The sequence below is a fragment of the Anabrus simplex genome, chromosome X, assembly GCF_040414725.1.
Source record: "Anabrus simplex isolate iqAnaSimp1 chromosome X, ASM4041472v1, whole genome shotgun sequence".
NCBI lineage: Eukaryota > Metazoa > Arthropoda > Insecta > Orthoptera > Tettigoniidae > Anabrus > Anabrus simplex.
The window spans coordinates 197,286,787-197,308,904 of record NC_090279.1 but is presented as its reverse complement, the minus strand read 5'-3'; the positions used below and the strand labels follow the sequence as shown (position 1 = coordinate 197,308,904).

General features: G+C 41.8%; 1 protein-coding gene and 2 non-coding genes across 4 annotated transcripts in view; 2 read left to right on the top strand and 1 right to left on the bottom strand.

The window, feature by feature from the left end:
- Positions 1-13,928, top strand: part of LOC136886777 (uncharacterized) — a 44,550-nt gene extending 30,622 nt beyond the window's left edge. For both annotated transcript variants that reach the window (XM_068230712.1, XM_067159583.2), the window contains one exon: positions 10,910-13,928. In XM_068230712.1, coding sequence (XP_068086813.1) covers positions 10,910-12,031 — 1,122 coding nt within the window. In that variant the 3' untranslated portion in view covers positions 12,032-13,928. The remainder of the gene's footprint in view (positions 1-10,909) is intronic.
- Positions 7,573-7,649, bottom strand: TRNAS-CGA (transfer RNA serine (anticodon CGA)). The gene has a single exon. It is a non-coding gene; the product is annotated as a tRNA-Ser (tRNA).
- Positions 7,962-8,038, top strand: TRNAS-CGA (transfer RNA serine (anticodon CGA)). The gene has a single exon. It is a non-coding gene; the product is annotated as a tRNA-Ser (tRNA).
- Positions 13,929-22,118: the final 8,190 nt, after the last annotated feature.

Here is a 22,118-nt window from a genome sequence, read left to right as displayed (position 1 = left end):
TTAATGACATAAATTTACGATTGGCTAATTTCAAAACTGGCAGAAAGAAAGATTAATATTGCCAACCCACAAATGAAAGAACAAACTTATAAATACAAAATGTCTTCAAGAAAAGTTCCTTCACTTCGCACCAGGGTGCATGATCATAGTTTTTGGTAGAGACATCTGTGAGAGAATGTCCACACTTCTTGATAATTAGTAAACAAAAAAATTCGAAATTAACACAGTGACATCTTCTGATAAACGGTTGAATTAATTCAGTTTTAAAGTTCAGAGTTTCAGCTATAGAGGAGTACTTTAAGGCGGAAAATTCAAATGTGCGGCGTATACAGGTGTACCAACCGGTACACTATGTACTGTACTTTGCTACCAAGAGAAATTCAAGTGAATGAGTGCATTTCGAAACAAAAATTAAAAAGGGCAATACAGTAGTCTATAAGTAAGTATTTTTACATAGCCTACCTAGACAATGGGAGATAGAAACAGACACATATGTTAGAACGAATAGTTCGGAAAGGGGACTCTATATAGTGATACACACAAAAAAAAAAAAACCCATTAAATCATAACAAGATTGTAGTGAAAATGAGCTGGCTCAACTCACTGAAAACAGAAGCCAAGATAACTTAGCGTACCCCTTGAGACGACTCCTGGGTTGCGTTCACAAAATACTACTCTCCAACTCCGAGTAAACTCAGAGTTCACTCTCTCCGTTCACAAAAGTAAAGAGTTAACTCTACAAGGTGTTCAGAAAATGCATTCGAGTTAACTCAGAATATACTCTTTTTACTCCGCGTAAATAGGTGGGTGGATTTAACTCGACATTCATTGGTGGCGGTGAAAAATATTAAAATGCGAGTATATTGACATGGCAATGAATTCAAATTATTTTCTAGTTGTTGACAAAGAAGGGCGTTATGTATGAAATAAAGAAGGATTAATTTTCTTTTAAACCAGGGAAAATAGGTACCAATTTTAATAATCGGCGGAAATAACATGATTCAATTTTTATAAGAATACCCATGTTATGAATGTTCGGCTGATTTATTAACCTCAACTTTCTAAGATTTCCTTGGTAAATGTATAATACGTAACTTTTTTAAAAATTTTAGATGACCTTCTGAATGAGACCCTTTAATTCTATGATCAGAAATACCACACAGTGCGTTTATAACTCTCACGAAACCGATCTGTACGAATCAGGTGCTAAGAGCCAATTACAACCAGAAGTTGCTTTCATGGGTCTTGCAATGGTCTTCCTCGTTCCCCGATTTTGGATTTAGAAAGTTTAGGGCCAATGACTCTGAGTAGATGTTCGAATGCTGATCCGGGCAATCGGAAATGTTGTTTAAATTCAGTTTCGTCGTAGTTGTTAACAACATAATCTACGTAGCTAGTTGTCCTAAATGGCTTATCGTGCACAAGTGCGGAGCCGAAGTGTTGGTATTCATCATCAATGTAATCAGATTGTTCCTACGAGGTGAAGAATAACGGATACTGTTTTAAGGCACAACTTGGTGAGGAAAGTAGTACCAACAACTCATATAGCACGCTGCTATGAAGAAACCCACTTGGAAATTAGACATTAAGTTCCTCGCAAATGAGGTTATGGTAAAACAAATAGCCTTCTTTAATTGATTAGCCATATTCTGTTACTCTGTATTCACTCGAAGCGTTCACGAAATAGCGTTACTCAGAGTTAACCTTACTAGTTACTCCGCGATACTTTACTCTACTCCAACTCTACTCGGAGTCGTATTTTGTGAACGCAGTCCTAGTGGTGCGCGAACCACTCTTTGACTACTACTGCCTTACATCACAGCCTGCACGGTTGCTAGGTAACACTTTCCTCACACTAGCTTCCGTAATGAAAATTTTCCGATGACGTCAATAAGCTCAAATACTCTGGGTTCAATACTGCAAATTATGGAGGTTTAGATAAAGAAATACAGCACAGAATACAATGCTGAAGGATCATCTGGATAAAGATGAGTAAGTTGGAGTGGAATCGGAGGTAAGGCTTTTTGCGGATGATGTTATTCTCTATAGAGTGATAAATAAGTTACAAGATTGTGAGCAACTGCAACGTGACCTCGATAATGTTGTGAGATGGACAGCAGGCAATGGTATGTTGATAAACGGGGTTAAAAGTCAGGTTGTGAGTTTCACAAATAGGAAAAGTCCTCTCAGTTTTAATTACTGCGTTGATGGGGTGAAAGTTCCTTTTGGGGATCATTGTAAGTATCTAGGTGTTAATATAAGGAAAGATCTTCATTGGGGTAATCACATAAATGGGATTGTAAATAAAGGGTACAGATCTCTGCACATGGTTATGAGGGTGTTTAGGGGTTGTAGTAAGGATGTAAAGGAGAGGGCATATAAGTCTCTGGTAAGACCCCAACTAGAGTATGGTTCCAGTGTATGGGACCCTCGCCAGGATTACCTGATTCAAGAACTGGAAAAAAATCGAAAGAAAAGCAGCTCGATTTGTTCTGGGTGATTTCCGACAAAAGAGTAGCGTTACAAAAATGTTGCAAAGTTTGGGTTGGGAAGAATTGAGAGAAAGAAGAAGAGCTGCTCGACTAAAGTGGTATGTTTCGAGCTGTCAGCGGAGAGATGGCGTGGAATGACATTAGTAGACGAATAAGTTTGAGTGGAGTTTATAAAAGTAGGAATGATCACAGAATGAAGATAAAGTTGGAATTCAAGAGGACAAACTGGGGCAAATATTCATTTATAGGAAGGGGAGTTAGGGATTGGAATAGCTTACCAAGGGAGACGTTCAATAAATTTCCAATTTCTTTGAAATCATTTAGGAAAAGGCTAGGAAAGCAACAGATAGGGAATCTGCCACCTGGGCGACTGCCCTAAATGCAGATCAATATTGATTGATTGATTGATTGACTGTGAGCTGTGAAGGGTAAAATATGCACTGAGTGGCTAAAAGTCATGGGAGGGGGTGTGTATGACCCCTGAGCAGTCTGTCACAGACACCAGCAACACTTCGCGAGTTAACCGACTTTGAACGTGGGATTATCATCGGCGCACGACGCATGGGTCATAGCATTTAGGAGATTGCACGCGGATTCGGGTTCCCGAGGTCAACAGCGTCGAGGGTGGATCTTCAATATCACAGAGATAATTTTACCACCCGTGTAAACCGCTGCACGTGAAGACCACAGGTGCTTAACGAACGGACATCACCTCGCCTCCGCCGAACCATATTAGGCGCTCGAAGGGCTATTGTGAGTCAGATCACCGCCCAGTTGAATCTTGGCAGTCAGGAACCCATTTCTACCAGGTCTGTAAGGAGGCAACTGAGCAATGAATACATTAGAGGGTGGGACCGATGAGCAGGAAGATACAGGTGGTATGGGCATGACGGACGGCGATTTCATTCGAAAGAAAATTGGAAAATTAAAAGCACAGGGAAAAAAGAAGAGGGGAAGGTCGAAAATGAGGTAGAAAAACATTGCGGAAGAGGAAATCAGGGAGAAAATTTGGAGAAACGACGACTCCCAAGATACAACGAAATGACGGAGGAGACTCAAAGAAGGAAATGCCGAGCCCGTATAGAAATGGGAAATGGCGACGACGAGTAATAATAATAATAAGAAGGGCAAAGTGGCTGCGCAGTTCCACTCGTGCTGCGTGAAGATGGTTTCTGCGTTTTGCCAGGCAACTGCTAGGACTGTACCTTAATCACACTCAACAGAGAGCAGAGTTTAAAATGTACAGAGCGATAACAAAACAAAGATACATAATTAACCAAGCCATAATGAACACGATACTAGAAGAAATTGATAATAGGTTAGTTTCACACAGATTGAAACTTATCAGTGTCTCCATTGCATCCGTTGCTTCGTTCTTAGATATTATGCTTCAGACTCTTTTCGTGCAATTGTAGGCGACTACGCTCACGAGTGCAAGACACGAGTGTTTAGAATTGTGCAAAGAGTTTCTGCTGCATAGGCAAGGCATTACATTACTTTCCTCACAGTAAAAGAATGCCCGAAAATCATTCAAGACATGTATTAATGATCACATTTTCCCGGTGTTATAGGAGCCTTCGATTGCACTCACATAATAATATATTGAATGGTTTAGATATAACCGTCCGTTCTTTTATTTTTTTAAGCACACCCGCAATGCTTTCAAATTAAGTCTATAAGAGCGTATGTCTCTTATTATAATAACGCTTTTATTGCCTCTTACTGCGCATATTTACCTCTTTCGCGAACTCTGCTAATAATAATCGATAATAACCTCAACCAAGCGTGACAAAATACAATTCCAATATGGCGGCGCAGTCGGTTTGTTCAAATGTAAACATGAGTATGTGCTAAACATCAGTTTAGTTCAATCAATCAATCAATCAATCAATCAATCAATCAATCAATCAATCAATCAATCAATCAATCAATCAATCAATCAATCAATCAATCAATCAATCAATCAATCAATCAATCAATCAATCAATCAATCAATCAATCAATCAATCAATCAATACTGATCTGCATTTAGGGCACTCGCCCAGGTGGCAGATTCCCTATTTGTTATTTTCCTAGCCTTTTCCTAAATGATTTCAAAGAAATTGGAAATTTATTGAACATCTCTCTTGGTAAGTTATTCCAATCCCTAACTCCCCTTCCTATAAATGAATATTTGCCCCAGTTTGTCCTCTTGAATTCCAACTTTATCTTCATATTGTGATCTTTCCTACTTTTATAAACGCCATTCAAACTTATTCGTCTACTAATTTCATTCCACGCCATCTCTCCGCTGACAGCCCGGAACATACCACTTAGTCGAGCAGCTCTTCTTCTTTCTCTCAATTCTTCCCAACCCAAACATTGCAACATTTTTGTAACGCTACTCTTTTGTCGGAAATCACCCAGAACAAATCGAGCTGCTTTTTTTTTGGATTTTTTCCAATTCTTGAATCAGGTAATCCTGGTGAGGGTCCCATACACTGGAACCATACTCTAGTTGGGGTCTTACCAGAGACTTATATGCCCTCTCCTTTACATCCTTACTACAACCCCTAAACACCCTCATAACCATGTGCAGAGATCTGTACCCTTTATTTACAATCCCATTTATGTGATTACCCCAATGAAGATCTTTCCTTATATTAACACCTAGATACTTACAATGATCCCCAACAGGAACTTTCACCCCATCAACGCAGTAATTAAAACTGAGAGGACTTTTCCTATTTGTGAAACTCACAACCTGACTTTTAGCCCCGTTTATCAACATACCATTGCCTGCTGTCCATCTCACAACATTTTCGAGGTCACGTTGCAGTTGCTCTTTCTGTTGCTTTGGTTTGATCAGGAAACGTTAGTGTAGTGATGTATTTATTGAAATTTGGTTCTAAAACTATTTTGATATACAGTGTCTACAGATACTATTGTAGATGGTCTTGGTTCTGAACGATGTATGTAAATAAACAAAAGAGGCTGACTGTCAAACGCGTTCAGAAATCTCGTATTGTGTGCCTGGATGTAATTCATATTACAGTAGATGCACTCACATTCAGATCAAGTGTAGCCTACTTAATGCATCGTGTTGATTTCGTACTTATATATACTTTATTAGGGTGCATTAAAACATTCGAGGATAAATTTGTGAATAGAGAGGATGTAGTCCGTGAATTTTATGAGCTTTTTTTTTTTTTCGGATAAGGCCAAAACTCTGTGTTGGTGCCTATCCTAGTCCGTTTCTCAATTACTATACCTTTCGAGGTTTTTAAAAGTGAGGTTATGAACAATGATGACGCTATTTATTTTATTTGTGAATGAAGATTATATTCTCTTTGTTAAATTAGAGGACCAAGTATCAACTGATATCCTGTATTTATGTGGCCAACTATTTGCGGTTGAAGTGCTTTGTACGAAAATGCATATGCCACCAAGGAACTTCACGATTCTCCTACTGATTATCTGAAGTGAAACAGATGTACTATAGCAGTTTTGTGAAACATTATAGAATCATTTTTATGAGAGAATTGAAATTCGTGACAAGGTTATGTTTCTAATAAATTTCTTGAACGAGATAGGCTATCTATATTTTTAAAAATATTATGAAAACTAAAGTCAGTCAGTACGGCCATTCTATCCGGTCGATTTCCTTCATTTCTTTTTAAACTGAAAGGTATTCATCCACAGATTTGTCATCAGGTACTATAAATCACTTAACTTCCGCCTTCCTCAAATTATTGGATTTTTCAAGTTTTTGTCTCCTTGAAGCAATCATATCTTTGGTTCTAATAGAGGTGCGGAGTTCGTTTTGGCATAAGAACACTCAGTGGATCAAGCTCTTTCATTTCAGCTCTTAACTATTCAAATTGGTTGACTCTGAAGAAAGTTATGAGTGCACATTCAGTTTGACATCTCTTTTCTTCAACATTTTTTCTCATTGAAGCAAGAATATATTTCGTTCTAATTGAGATACGCAGTTCGTTTTGGTCTAAAACACTCAGTGAATCAAGCGCTATCTTTTGAGGTAATAACTACTGAAATTGGTAGATTCTGAGAAAAGTTATGAGTACATTTGTCTCCACGACGAAGATCTTTGAAGGACTTACTTTTTAACAGTTCGGGGCGTAGAGTTGTTCCAAGGAACTTTTAATTCAATTTCTTTGTGTGATGTATTTTCAAGTGTTTTGTTGACATAATATTACATTCTATTACCACAGCATATCATGTGCTTTATTTCATTAACTCGAAACTTTGCAAATACATCCGTGAGGAGAGTAACGAACAACACCATACTTTGTACATTGCGGGCGGAGCCAGCGGGAAACTGCTCGTTATATTTAAAAGCGTATGCTAATAGAAAGGTCATTCAAATAAATGTATTTCTAAAACAAGTATTGATTTATTGGAAGAAAATTTACGGTCTGGAATAATTTACCAAGGGTGCCTCCTACTATATCTACATCAATTCGATAATTTCCATCTTCTTTGAAATCGTTTAAGAAAAGACTAGGTAAACCACTGATACGTAATATGCCACTTAATTTAAGATCCTCGATGAGGAAAGTTTCCTTTGTAAGTTCGTAAACTAATCTTGTAGGAGTAAATTTTGAGACGGCTAGTGTCCTTTTCAAGAAACTTGCTTTTACACAGGACTGCTTGAAAAAAACAAAATCTGTAGTGAGATATAGTGAAGAAAATTAATTTGTATATGTATTTATTGGCCATTGGCTGCAATAAATCTATTATTATTAATATGCAACTTGGACGACAGCCCTAAATTCAGATCGTCGGTGATTGACTGATTTGTTTATTTATTGATGACTGAATTGAAACTGCCATAGTTTTGAAACGCATCAGATATCCCCCCCCCAGGACTGTTATTTTAAAATGCAATCTTATATTACCTTTTTTCCTGGACCATACCGGTACTAGTTCATAGAAAAGACTTATATTTTGAATTTTCCACATATTGAATATTGAATTTTCACGACCGCATTGTAATCGAAACAGACTTTTAACGTATTAGGTCGTGTTACGTACATGTAGTACGTGTTGAAGAGATGTTAAGTACAGAACAAAAATGGCCAGCCGGACACCAGTGGGATCCGAACCCACAACCTCCCGATTTCGCGTCGGTTGCTCTACCAATTGAGCTATGGTGGCCTAGGCCATCTTTGTTCTGTTTGAAAGGATCTGAGCTACAGGTCTGGCACTGCTGCTAGCACACTGTAGAGTGCGTTTAAGTCGCCCGTTGTGGGGCATGTCAATGAATATTGAATTTTCACGACCGCATTGTAATCGAAACAGACTTTCAACGTATTAGGTCGTGTTACGTACATGTAGTACGTGTTGGAGAGATGTTAAGTACAGAACAAAAATGGCCAGCCGGACACCAGTGGGATCCGAACCCACAACCTCCCGATTTCGCGTCGGTTGCTCTACCAGATCCTTTCAAACAGAACAAAGATGGCCTAGGCCACCATAGCTCAATTGGTAGAGCAACCGACGCGAAATCGGGAGGTTGTGGGTTCGGATCCCACTGGTGTCCGGCTGGCCATTTTTGTTCTGTACTTAACATCTCTTCAACACGTACTACATGTACGTAACACGACCTAATACGTTGAAAGTCTGTTTCGATTTCCGCATATTGCTTATCTAAATATAGGCTATTCCTAGATAGTACTTACTTAATCTGTTTATTGTCCAGGGTTGGCTTTTCCCTCGGACTTAGCGAGGGATCCCACCTCTACCGCCTCAAGGGCAGTGTCCTGGAGCTTCAGACATCGGATCGGGGGATACAGCTGGGGAGAATGATCAGTACCTCGCCCAGGCGGCCTCACCTGCTATACTGAACAGGGGCCTTGGTGTGGGATGGGAAGATTGGAAGGGATAGACAAGGAAGAGTGAAGGAAGCGGCCGTGGCCTTAAGTTAGGTACCATCCCGGCATTTGCCTGGAGGAGAAGTGGGAAACCACGGAAAACCACTTCCAGGATGGCTGAGGTGGGAATCGAACCCACCTCTACTCAGTTGACCTCCCGAGGCTGAGTGGACCCCGTTCCAGCCCTCGTACCACTTTTCAAATTTCGTGGCAGAGCCGGGAATCGAACCCGGGCCTCAGGGGGTGGCAGCTAATCACACCTAGATAGTATTAGTCTATTTCCTAAAGTAAAGTATTCTATTCGTTATTATTTACAACTTAGCAATTCAATTCAATAATCAGAAGGTTCTGTTTATGTATCACAGGCTTGTTTATACTCAACCGATGCGTCGGCCGTGTTGATTTTGTATTAAGGTCGGATACTATTGTAGTGGTCTTGGTTCTGAGCGCTGTATGTAAATAAACGAAAGAGGCTCACTGCCAAACGCGTTCAGAAATCTCAAGGAAACGTGTTAATTTGTCTTTAACAATTGTTTTGCAACAGATGTTGGAAATATGTGGGCGAAACTGCGGACTTTTAACTAATACACAACAGACAATACTGGAAACTTCCGTATTCTCCCGTACTAAACTGAGAGACATGCTGACAAACAATACACTACACTTCCAACCACCAGAGAAACATGCGGTAGTGATTACTAGACCTCGGATTTTAGATGCTTAATTATCATTTTAGCTGCCTGAAATATACTCTCAAGTAGGTTATAAAATACTTTTAGGCACCTTCAGTTTTACGTGTTTTAATAGGCATCAATTAAAATACCATGTTTATTTCGCTAAATTGATAATAACTTGTTATGGGGAAATATATAAAACAACTTTCACTCACCTCTTTGCTGCAAACGTCACAGAATATAATTTTACCATCCGATGTGAAACGGGGAAACTCCTGTAACCACTCTTTAATTAAAGACGTCTTGGAACCTGACACTTTCGGCATAATTCAGAGTGTATAGTGCACTACTACACTCAGTTTCAAGGCCGCGACGCTAGGTGCGCTGGCGATCAATGTCTTGCGATATCTCGCAAAGTGGCACGCATTCTCTATCGTGCATTTGCTTTTAACCGAAATATTAAATTACTAACAATTTGTAGTGAACATTTATTACAGATTTTAATACAGATTTGAAGAAACCCGGCATATACTGTATTTGGCAGCTGTCAATGTGTTATGCCCCGTCATGCAGCCCATATTTCAAAATATTTTAAAGACATATTTGTAATTCAAATACAGTCGAACTTCAATATCTTGAATCTCCATTATTCGAATTTTCAGTATCTCGAAGTAACTTCATTCTCCCGGCCGTTTGACCTATTCTTCACGTGTATTTATTTCTGCATTACTCGAAATTCGGTTACACGAATTTCTCGATTTCTCGAAGCAAACGTTTCCTCCGTTAAAGCCACTGTAACTCGAATTTTGTACAACACTGACTGTGCAATACAGCACTCATAGTTTGTGAGGAACAGTTAAAAAGTAGAGAAAGGGTTGCACTGATACCGGGAGCTAATATGACGGGAACCGAAAAACAAACTTCTAGTGATCGGAAAATCGGCTGAGCCTCGTTGTTTTTCGGGAGTGAATTCATTACCGGTCACGTACGAAAGCAACCCCGGAAGTTGTGAATGACAAGCTCCATTTACGAATCTTGGATGCGTGGTTTCGAACCTACATACAAAGTCAGTCGAATATAAATGGCAGTGCTTCTCATAGAAATAAATATTGTTGAAAAGTATGCGGAAGAAAAGAAGGTTAACAGTAAGAAACTAACGTGTTTTTTTTTCCAAATGTGTTAATGGAAGTATGTTTTTTTTTGGTATTGGCTTTACGTCGCACCGACACAGATAGGTCTTATGGCGACGATGGGGCAGGAAAGGGCTAGGACTGGGAAGGAAGCGGCCGTGGCCTTAATTAAGGTACAGCCCCGGCATTTGCCTGGTGTGAAAATGGGAAACCACGGAAAACCATCTTCAGGGCTGCCGACAGTGGGGTTCGAACCCACTATCTCCCGAATACTGGATACTGGCCGCACTTAAGCGATTACAGCTATCGAGCTCGGTGGAAGTATGTTTCTTGTACTGTATTCTATCTTCCAAAAAGTTATTTTAATAAGGGTTATAATTACAGTGATGCCGTAAAGTACGTGTTTGTTAGTATATTTCTAAATATTGTAAAAAGTACTGTATTCAGTAAGCCCTTAGATACATATGATTCAATTGTGCGCCATATATTCTCTACATCTCGAAATTTCGATACCTCGAGATGATTCGAGATATCGAGGTTCCACTGTACAGCCGAAACGTTTTAAGTTCTAAGAGTAAACACCGCAAAGATCTGAAATTGCCATTGCATCGTTTTGAAAAAGAAATGCTTTAGGGTGGAGTGTCCCCTAAACGTAACTTGAGCTACTTTTATTTTCAGCGCTTCATGTAGTGATGATCGAAGTTCATGTTTAACAGAAATGCCTTCCTTCTTTTTTCCAGATGAAGCCAGCTCTACTTGCCAAACCCTTCTGTTCTCTCTGCGACAAAGACTCCAAACTTCTCCACAGTCCTCCGAACATATTCTACCCTCCGCCGCCAGACAACGGTGTTCACAAGCCTGTCCTTGATTTAGAGGTGGTGCATCCTCACGCAAGTCCAGTTCACAGCGTCCACACTGGTGCCGTTCTTGATGCTCACGTGACAAACCACGTGGGATCATATCACAACGCCAAGACCCTCGTGGCTGACCCCGTATCCCTCAGCATCGCTTATCGCAACGCACAGAAACGGCAGATCAAAGAAGATGCCATTGCGTTTGGTCCGATTGCGATTCCAAAAGACGGAACAGTAGTGAAGCCAGCATTGAATATTCCTGAGGATGGCTTGCTAAGCTTCGACAAACAGGTAGTGGAGTTGAAGACTTTCGGAAAGCACGCTACTGTGGAGGAAGAAGCGCACGCAGCATTGCATTTGGCCCAGGAGAAGAATCACCTGTTACAGCTGGATCTTGAAGTTGAGGCTCCTGCTCATCTGAGCTATGCTGACGTAGGCTACCTCCCTGAGAAACACAAACCAGGGCCTCAGTTCGTGGTCGCTCACGGAGGGTTAGACGCCCACCCAGTACCTCCACCTCACCCATTGCCGGCGCCCCATCCATTGCCTCCACCCAAAGTATCTGCGACGATTTCAGCCGAGGTGACACCTGTCGTGCATTATGGAGAATCCTCCTACCAGGCCGCTCATGCCCACGCTGGGTACACTCAATACAACACCAATTACGCCACTGACCACGCTGCTGGAGCAGCTCACAGTGCAACACCCTATTCCACAGCCGATGTCAGCCAGCACAGTGCTCCACTTGATGGGTACGGCTACGATGCTGCAGCCGAGTATTATGATTATGAAGGTAAAGACTATGCATACGATCACCAGGGATATGCCCCAGCGCCCCCACCACCTGCATACGATCACCAGGGATATGCTCCAGCACCCCCACCACTTGCATACGATCACCAGGGATACGCAGCGCCCCCCACACCTGCACCACAACCTACAACACCCTGTAAAACTTCCAATAAAGGGGGCTTTGTCAGCAGGGTAGCTCTTGTAGCCGCGGGTTAAATAATGTTATTTTAATAGTTTATACAGCAAAACTTCGCTAAGATGTCCATGTTTAATGCCATATTCCATACAGAGCACTACTTTTCTCCAATCGTTTGAACTCACCAATTAAGCTTCTTGCGCGGTTTTTGCTGTCCTCATAAATGCCAATAAAATGATCTAAAAGCCGTCAAAAGACTCAACATGTGCGAAGAAATGGCCCAAAAATATTAAGTAGTTATTTTCTATCCACATAACTTTTAGTGACACTTCGGCTCCCTAGTGCTGAATCGGTAGACCTCGGTTATCTTCGATATACGGATTGGCAACCTCTTGACACCAAAAATGAATCGATTATGCATCGTTGTGAGACATCTGGCGGTGTAATCGTAAAACTTTGAATACTGTTGTTATTTATACAGAAAAGCAAAGGAATATAAGTAAAATCTGAAACTTTGAAACCTATTGCAATGGCTGAGGAGAATCGAAGTACATCATAGAGACACCTTAGAACTCCTATTCGGAAATGAACACCACGGGCAGTGAGGACAGAAAAGTAATAGCAAAAGAAGCAGTTTACTATGATATCGAAAAAAAAAAAAAAACCAACCTGTTGCTCTTCATCCTCAGCAAGTCGATGGAACGAGCTGCCGCTTATACGGGAAAATCTGTTTCCACGATTAAGATCATTAAAACATTTTCTGCTTCTCACCCAAGCAAAACTCCAGGCACCCCTGGTAAAACGAGGTACGCCAGTCTAACTATTTTATTATGGCCGATATTATTATGGACAATAAATAAAAATAACTCACAGTGAGACATGTACGTCTGTGTGACGCAGTTGTAGGTTTTAGATAATAACGTTTGGAAAGTTCATGTCGATCATACTATCGATTCAATTCATATTTCAGTTGCGTTCAGCTGGCAGTTTGATCAGCACCGCTGAAGCCGCTCCCTTCTCGCCCCTCAACCCCGTAAAACGAAGTGTCATTAAAAGTTTCGCGGATAGCACGTAACTGCCAACCTCCGAAAATTGAAAAACCGCACAGAAATTCAAAATAAACCATACTCTTTACCGTAAAACCTTACAGTACTTAATATTTACCCAAAACACACTAAAATTCAATAGAATTAGCAATAATATCAAATATGAATACTTGACTCAAACGTATTACCAGAAGTAAGAAAATTCAACATACTGGTATACACTTGCCGTTTCTTCCACATGTTGGATCAGGACGCAACTACTTCCTATACTGTCTATACTCTCCCACGACTGCCGGAACTTGTGTTTCCTTCTGGGTGTTTTAACAGAAAGTTTTTTTTTTTGGGTGTGTCGAAGGACCTGCTTTATTTTATTTTTGGAATCTTTCCTTATTTAACATTCAAAATAAACACCCAAAAATAATTAATGAATACATAATGAGCTAACCAACAAGAAATTGAAGCACTGCACTTGTATGTAACTTCACAATCTTATTCATAAGTCTGACGAAATCACGTTATCCGTAAGATTTACTACTAGACGCTGCACTGTTACATGTTTGATGTTACACCACACTTCACACTGGTTAAGAAACGATTGGCGGAGTTCGGTGTGGGCTGATTCAAGAGCGTGACTGTGAACAAATATACAACTACGAGCTCCACAGTTGAAAAAGATTGCAGTAGGGAAATCCCGGCCGCAGAGAAATACCACGTGTCAGACAATTCAGGCGCTTCATTGGTTGATCTGAAACGAGCTCAAAGGTGAATCACAACATACAAAGCTTGGGAGTCCGCTCGAGAAATGGAGGCTACGTCGTACATGTCCGAGAAATTAGGTATGTTCAAACAGGAGAAAAAACATTGCATACAAAATCTGAACATTTCCAATAATAAAAAAAGGTTAAATTAACATTTCGCCGAACCGTACGGTTTATAAGGATTATATGTTTATATGTCAAGCACCCACCACCACCACCACCACCACCACCATCATCATCATCATTGTTATCAGTTTTCTCTATTAAATAATTTTCTGCTGAATGCCTGTTTCTTTACACTGACTCCAATCATATCTTAACGAAGTTTTTTTCTATTTTGTAAATAAAACATTTTTCTATTGTACTTGTATTTTTATATTTTGTAAATAAATACATTAATCTAATATTTGTATTATTGCCAACCCATATATCTGCCTGGATTATTTTAATACCTATTATTTAATAATCTTAAAAATATAAGGGGCGTTCAAAAAGAAACGAGCCGGTGGCTATAAAATGAAAACCTGTAAAATTCCTGGGACTGCGTTGTGAACCAGTTCCGAACGCACTGCTTGACGTCATCGTGCGAGGTAAATCGTTTGCCTCTCAGTGCCCTCTTTAGCTCATTTTGGATTTCTTTTGTGGTCCTGGCGACGACCCTGCATGCGCCCAGTGGAGACTTCATTGTTTTGACTCGGGTTCGAAGTGATGACACCATGTCTCGTCTCCAGCGACCACTCGTGACAGGAACTCATCCCTTTCCTTGGCACAGCGCAGGAGATGTTGAACAGAGAGGTCGATTCGACATTCTTCCTGTGCTGATTGAATACTGTCAGGTACTCATTGGACGCAGTTTTAGCGAAATTTCACTTTGTCCTTAGTGATGGCGTGAACATTTCCGACGCTCACCCCGACCTCTGCGGCAATGGCTGCTACAGTAACTCACCGGTCTTGAATAATGAGGACATCCACTTGTTGGACAATGGCGTCGGTGATGCGGCGCGGCGTTCCAGACCGTGCATCATCGGCCAACGACATGCGTCCTTCCCTGAATCGCTTCTGCCACGCCTTGACGCCTGCAACGGACATGCAGTGTTCTCCGTACACTTGTGCCATTCTTCGATGAATTTTCGTTCCCCTCACTCCTTCTGCTGTCAGGAAACGCTGTATACACCTTTGTTCTCGCTTTGAAGCGTTCATTTCACCGTTTTCAGCACGACTGAATGCAGTAGATGATCAACGCATGCGTGCTCGCTCTGTCGTCACGTTGTGTGCACCCGTGTCCCTCCAGCGGCGAGTTTAGGACCTCTGCGCTCTTATAGGGACCGCACCTTCTTCCGCTCGTTTCTTTTTGAATGACCCTCATATAATGCAGTTAAATTCTACATCACTGTCTCAGATCTGGATTGAGAGCCATTGCTCTGCGCGATCATCAGGAGAGGCTTTCAAAGTTACTCTCTTCTTTCTCATCTGAACACGGTAGGGTCAATCCTCTGATGTACTATCAATCAATCAATCAATCAATCAATCAATCAATCAATCAATCAATCAATCAATCAATCAATCAATCAATCAATCAATCAATCAATCAATCAATCAATCAATCAATCAATCAATCAATCAATCAATCAATCAATCAATCAATCAATCAATCAATCAATCAATCAATCAATCAATCAATCAATCAATCAATCAATCAATCAATCAATCAATCAATCAATCAATCAATCAATTTTTTGCTATTGGCTTTACGTCGCACCGACACAGATATGTCTTATGGCGACGATGGGACAGGAAAGGGCTATAACTGGGAAGGAAGCGGCCCTGGCCTTAATTAATTAAGGTATAGCTCCAGCATTTGCCTGGTGTGAAAATGGGAAATCACGGAAAACCATCTTCAAGGCTGCCGACAGTGGGGTTCGAAACTACTATCTCCCGAATACTGGATACTGGCCGCACTTAAGCGACTACAGCTATCCAGCTCGGTATCAATCAATCAATCAATCAATCAATCAATCAATCAATCAATCAATCAATCAATCAATGATATCCATTTAGGGCTCTTGCCCAGGTGGCAGATTCCCTATCAGTTGTTTACCTAGCCTCTTCTTAAACATTTTCAAAGAGCTTGAAAATTTATCGAACATTTCCCTTGATAAAGTATTCCAATACCTTATCTCGTCCTATAAATACTACTGAGATATAGTACCATATCTGAAGTACTTATCTGATTACTGTTTGCACGAAGGAGCTATACCAAATGAATGGAGAGTTGCAATAGAAGCCCCAGTGTACGGGGGAAGGAGTGAAACACAAAGCGAATAATTGCAGGCCAGTCGGCATGCGTTGTTTGTAAACTCTTGGAAAGTGTTCCTTCTAATTACGTTATACACGCTAGCGAAATTACGAACTAGTTTGATGGAAGGCAGTTCGTGTTTGGGAAAGGTTGCTCCAGTGAAGCTCAACTTGTAGAATTCCAGCAAGACAATCACATAAATGGGATTGTAAATAAAGGGCACAGATCTCTGCACATGGTTATGAGGATATTTTGGAGGTTTTGGTAAGACCCCAAATAGAGTATGGTTCCAGTGTATGGGACCCTCACCAGGATTACTTGATTTAAGAACTGGAAAAAAATCTAAAGAAAAGCAGCTCGATTTGTTCTGGATGATTTCCGACAAAAGAGCAGCTTTCCAATAATGTTGCAAAGTTTGGGCTGGGAAGACTTGGGAGAAAGAAAACGAGCTGCTCGACTAAGTTGTATGCTCCGAGCTGTCAGTGGAGAAATGGCGTGGAATGACATTAGTGGACGAATAAGTCTGAGTGGTGACTTTAAGAGTAGAAAACATCACAATATGAGTTCAAGAGGACAAACTGAGGCACATATTCGTATGTAGGAAGGGGAGTTAGGGATTTGAATAACTTACGGAGGGAGAGGTTCAATTAATTTCCAATTTCTTTGAAATCATTTAAGAAATGGCTAGGGAAACAACAGTTAGGGAATCTGCCACCAGGGCGACTGCCCTAAATGCAGATCAGTATTGATTGTTGTGATTGTATTATAGCAGGTATTTTAGATTCCCGAAGTCAGATGAACTGGGAGATTACTGTGCTGATTAAAATGTGGGCTATTGGACAAGACAACATTTCTAGAAAATAGAACTCATAGAATCAGAGTAGACCTATGTGAAGCGTTATTTGATCCTGTAATGGTTAAGCGGCAGGTACCGCAGTGCAGTAATATTGGACCTTTATATTTTCTTATATACACTGCCTGACAAAAAAGCTAAGCACCCAGAAGGAGCGGTCCACTATAATCCCATTTCGTCATACATTCATACCATTGATGTGTGAGTAAATTATTAGATTTACAACGATCTGTAATGTGTAACGTGATAGCACCGTCCTGTTGTTGATAAGTTGTTACCAGTCAACTGCTATGAGTCAGGCAGTTAAGCAAGACGTGCAGAGAGGACTATACACACAGTAGGAAGCGTTAGACAGCCTATCCACAAATTGACAGCATTTCTGGGACTGCATGAGGCTGGTTGCTCGTATTGTGCAATTGCCAGGCATGTGGGTCATTCAGATGTCACAGTGGCCCGATTTGGACTCAATGGGTACATGATGGCACCCCATCACGTCGTGCAGGTTCCGGTCGACCAAGAAACACCACCCCGAGGGAGGACCGTCGTATGATGCGCCAAGCATTGCGGGATCCCGTCACTTCGGCACCTACCATCCGCGAACATGTACTGGAGACTCTACAACATCCTGTGAGATCCTGCACAGTGTCTCGACGACTTGCATCCACCGGATTGGAGTCCTACCGCCCTATGCATCGGCTTCCACTGACAAAACACCAACGCCTGCGTTTGGAGTGGTGCCTTGCCAGGGACGACAGGCGTCGCATCATGTTCAGTGATGAGTCCTCCTTCTCCATAACATCCGATGACCATCGTATGCGGGTTTGGCGGCGTCGATGGCAGAGGGTAGATCCTGCACATATTGTGGAATGACACACAGGCTTAACCCTTTCCCACGGAATATCTTTGACTCACTGTCGGGCGAAACCTAGAGTAATAATTTGCTTGTCAGGTATAATTGTGGAGTACCTTCACTAAATAATTTATTCTGTAAAAACCACTTAATATATCAGTTTCAAATTTTGTAACAATAGAAAATACACTATGGTTATTCTAAAATGATACAATGAGATAACCTAATTACACGCAACACCCCCCCCCCCGTTCAGAATGATACATCACGAAGCATCCAATATTGTGCATAATGTTAAATTGCTTGTTCTTGAAGTCAGTCTAAATTACTGGACATGATGGGGCTCTTATTTTCTTGATAATGCAGAGAACGCAGGAATTCACCCTAAATCTCCCAATTTATTTCATTGTCGGGATCAGTCGGATGAAGATATTTAGATAGCAAATCGTGCTTCCTCTCGGACATACAAACTATAAACAATTTTTGACTGAATGGGATTGGAAGATAAATTGACATTAGTTGGAATAGGCTATTATGTACTTAAGTAGAGGCTCAAAGTCCGAAACAGAATTAACTGAAGAATTAAAACTGATAATTATGTTTTTACAAGTAGGCCTAATATTTTAAACGGAGACGGTACCTGAATGAACATTTCCTGTTCTGAGCCATATTTCGATTTCTCTCAGATTCATATCCTGTCCCAAATGCTTCCCATACCAGTTTTATTATCATACCTACAACTTCAAACTCACTACCGTTGTATTTGTCAACATATTGATCTAATTTGTAACAAATATCCTCCGCATTCAACTCGTCATGAGCAGCCATGTTGCTGCAATGTGTTAACATTCAGTCAGCTGTCTGTTCTATCTAAGAAAACGTATAAAAAGAACACTTTATTATAGGATTCCGTGCATGCCAGTGGTATCTAGGAAGCGCAGGGAATTCACTGGTTCCAAAAAGTTATATGTTTATCAGACAGATGGCAGAGGAAGTCGGTTTGGAATTCGAGTACGCTTTACTACGCAACCCGCGGGAGACAACGTGCGACTCCAGTACTCTTTACTACGCAATGCGTGGGAAAGAGTTAATCCCTGGCATCATGGTGTGGGGAGCCATAGGATATGCGGTCAGGTCACCTCGGCAGACTTTGACGGCGTAGCGATACGGCACAGACATTCTTCGTCCGCACGTCCTACCCCTTATGGCACAGCACCCTGGGACAGTGTTCTAACAAGATAATGCCCGTCCACACACAGCACTGCCTAGAGCATGTTGAGGTCCTCCCGTGGCAAGCAACATCCCTGGACTTCTCCATCATTGAACACGTGGAAGGGGGCTCCGTCCTAGTACCAACCTGCGGGATCTGGAGGGACAGCTGCGACAACCGTGGATGAATTTACCTCAGGAGAGGATCCAAAGGCTGTTTGACACCATTCAGGGCATGCATTGCGACCAGGGGGGAGGTATGGGGTGGGGGGTTGGGGGTTGGGGGGGAGTGTGACACCCTACTGACCTGGCGCCAACATTCCACTTGTAACTGCCAACGGTCTTGTCTTGTCTTTTCCATCTCATATTGTACTCAGTTCTATACAGGCACATGGTCTTTCAGCTTATCTAGTTTCATTCACTTTCAACCACTCCTTGTGGGTGCTTAACTTTTTTTTTTTTTTTGCCAGGCAGTGTATATAAATGACTAGCTGATGTACCCGTGCTTCGCTACGGGATTCTAAGAAAGACTGTCTTTGTGGTTTTCCTAACTACAGTTAGTTAACTTAGGCCATTACAAAAACGTCAGTAGGAATGTAGGGATTAAAAGTAATGATATCATATAAAATACTCGCTCAAATGAAAAACCGTACATTTTCTCACTTTTAACGAACAGTATTTACGGTGTCGATCTAACAGTCCAAAGTTCCAGTGCTGGTATGATCAGGCCGCAGACAGCCGTGAACACTCCTCTGCCATTATTCCGTTAAATATACACACTGCTAATTCCAATCAGTGCCTCAGAGTAGGGACTGAATAGCTGCAATGCTATGATGAACCAGTTTGTTGGTATCAGAAAATGTATGAATCAGGGGAATGGTATGCTAAAAAGAAAGTTATCTAACTCGCCAGCTACTTCCCGCCAATATTCAGGCAGGCTGTTATACTCGGTACGACCGGGCGAGTTGGCAGTGCGGTTAGGGGTGCGCAGCTGTGACTTTACATTCGGGAGGTAGTGGGTTCGAAAACCACAATCGACAGCCGTGAAGATGGTTTTCCGCGATCTCCCGTTTTCACACCACGGAATTGCTGGGGCTGTACCGTAATTAACGCCAGGGCCGCTTCCGTTCCACTCCTAGCCCTTTCCTATCCCATCGTCGCCATAATACCTATCTGTGTCGGTGCGACGTAAAGCAAATAAAAAAAAGAAATACTCGGTATAAAGCAGTAATCTCATCTATCGGACATGACTGGCAACAGAAGACACAAACTACATCACAACAAACAATGGTCAATGTAATGTTATAGTTGTTCAAAGTTATGAGCTTTCTTTATTGTAGGCCTTCACATTTAGTTTTCTTTCGACTTTTTGATATTAGGGCGTCTTACGAAATTATTTATAGCGTAGACTGTAGTTCCTTATTCTCCGACTTTACATAACGATTTTCATTAAATTCTATCTACCCATTTTCTCGTGACTTGGCTCTGATATGGACTTTCGCAACAAAAATCCAAAATCATGAATATCACTGTTATCATAGCTGGTACGGTAAAAATGTACGACATAAATGATCAGATATTTAATACTATATAACTTTAGTCATGTAGTATTTGTCCATAGTATTTGAGAATTTAAGTTTTGGCCTTCCCCTAAACCATCATTTCTTTCGGCGTGAATAAGATGATTTATGGCATACATTGTAACGTCTTACTTCCCAACTTTGCGTACCGATTTTCATTAAGATAGGACCACTAATAACATAAATATTTGAGAATTAAATTTAAGGCCCTCCCTAAACTACCATTTCTTTCATCGAGAGTAAAATTATTTATGGCCTAGATTGTAGCGACTTATTTCCCCACTTTACATACCGATTTTCATTAAATTTTCTTCAGCCGTTTTCTCGTGATGCGTGTACAGACAGACAGACAGACAGACAGACAGACAGACAGACAGACAGACAGACAGACAGACAGACAGACAGACAGACAGACAGACAGACAGACAGACAGACAGACAGACAGACAGACAGACAGACAGACAGACAGACAGACAGACAGACAGACAGACAGACATTACGGAAATTAAAAAGTGCATTTCGTTGTTACTATGGACACGACCGATACAGAAATACCATCCTTTATAAATTCTGAGCAATGTACACACAAAACTCTTATTTTATACACTGACTGACAGAGCAAATGCAACACCAAGAAGGAGTGGTCAGAACTTTATGCCAATTGCAGGGTAGACTGACGTCACTGAGGTATGCTCATGATGTGAAATGCGCCGCTGTGCTGCGCACGTAGCGAACGATAAATGGGACACGGTGTTGGCGAATGGCCCACTTCGTACCGTGATTTCTCAGCCGACAGTCATTGTAGAACGTGTTGTCGTGTGCCACAGGACACGTGTATAGCTAAGAATGCCAGGCCGCCATCAACGGAGGCATTTCCAGCAGACAGACGACTTTACGAGGGGTATGGTGATCGGGCTGAGAAGGGCAGGTTGGTCGCTTCGTCAAATCGCAGCCGATACCCATAGGGATGTGTCCACGGTGCAGCGCCTGTGGCCAAGATGGTTGGCGCAGGGACATGTGGCACGTGCGAGGGGTCCAGGCGCAGCTCGAGTGACGTCAGCACGCGAGGATCGGCGCATCCGCCGCCAAGCGGTGGCAGCCCCGCACGCCACGTCAACCGCCATTCTTCAGCATGTGCAAGACACCCTGGCTGTTCCAATATCGACCAGAACAATTTCCCGTCGATTGGTTGAAGGAGGCCTGCACTCCCGGCGTCCGCTCGGAAGACTACCATTGACTCCACAGCATAGACGTGCACGCCTGGCATGGTGCCGGGCTAGAGCGACTTGGATGAGGGAATGGCGGAACGTCGTGTTCTCCGATGAGTCACGCTTCTGTTCTGTCAGTGATAGTCACCGCAGACGAGTGTGGCGTCGGCGTGGAGAAAGGTCAAATCCGGCAGTAACTGTGGAGCGCCCTACCGCTAGACAACGCGGCATCATGGTTTGGGGCGCTATTGCGTATGATTCCACGTCACCTCTAGTGCGTATTCAAGGCACGTTAAATGCCCACCGCTACGTGCAGCATGTGCTGCGGCCGGTGGCACTCCCGTACCTTCAGGGGCTGCCCAATGCT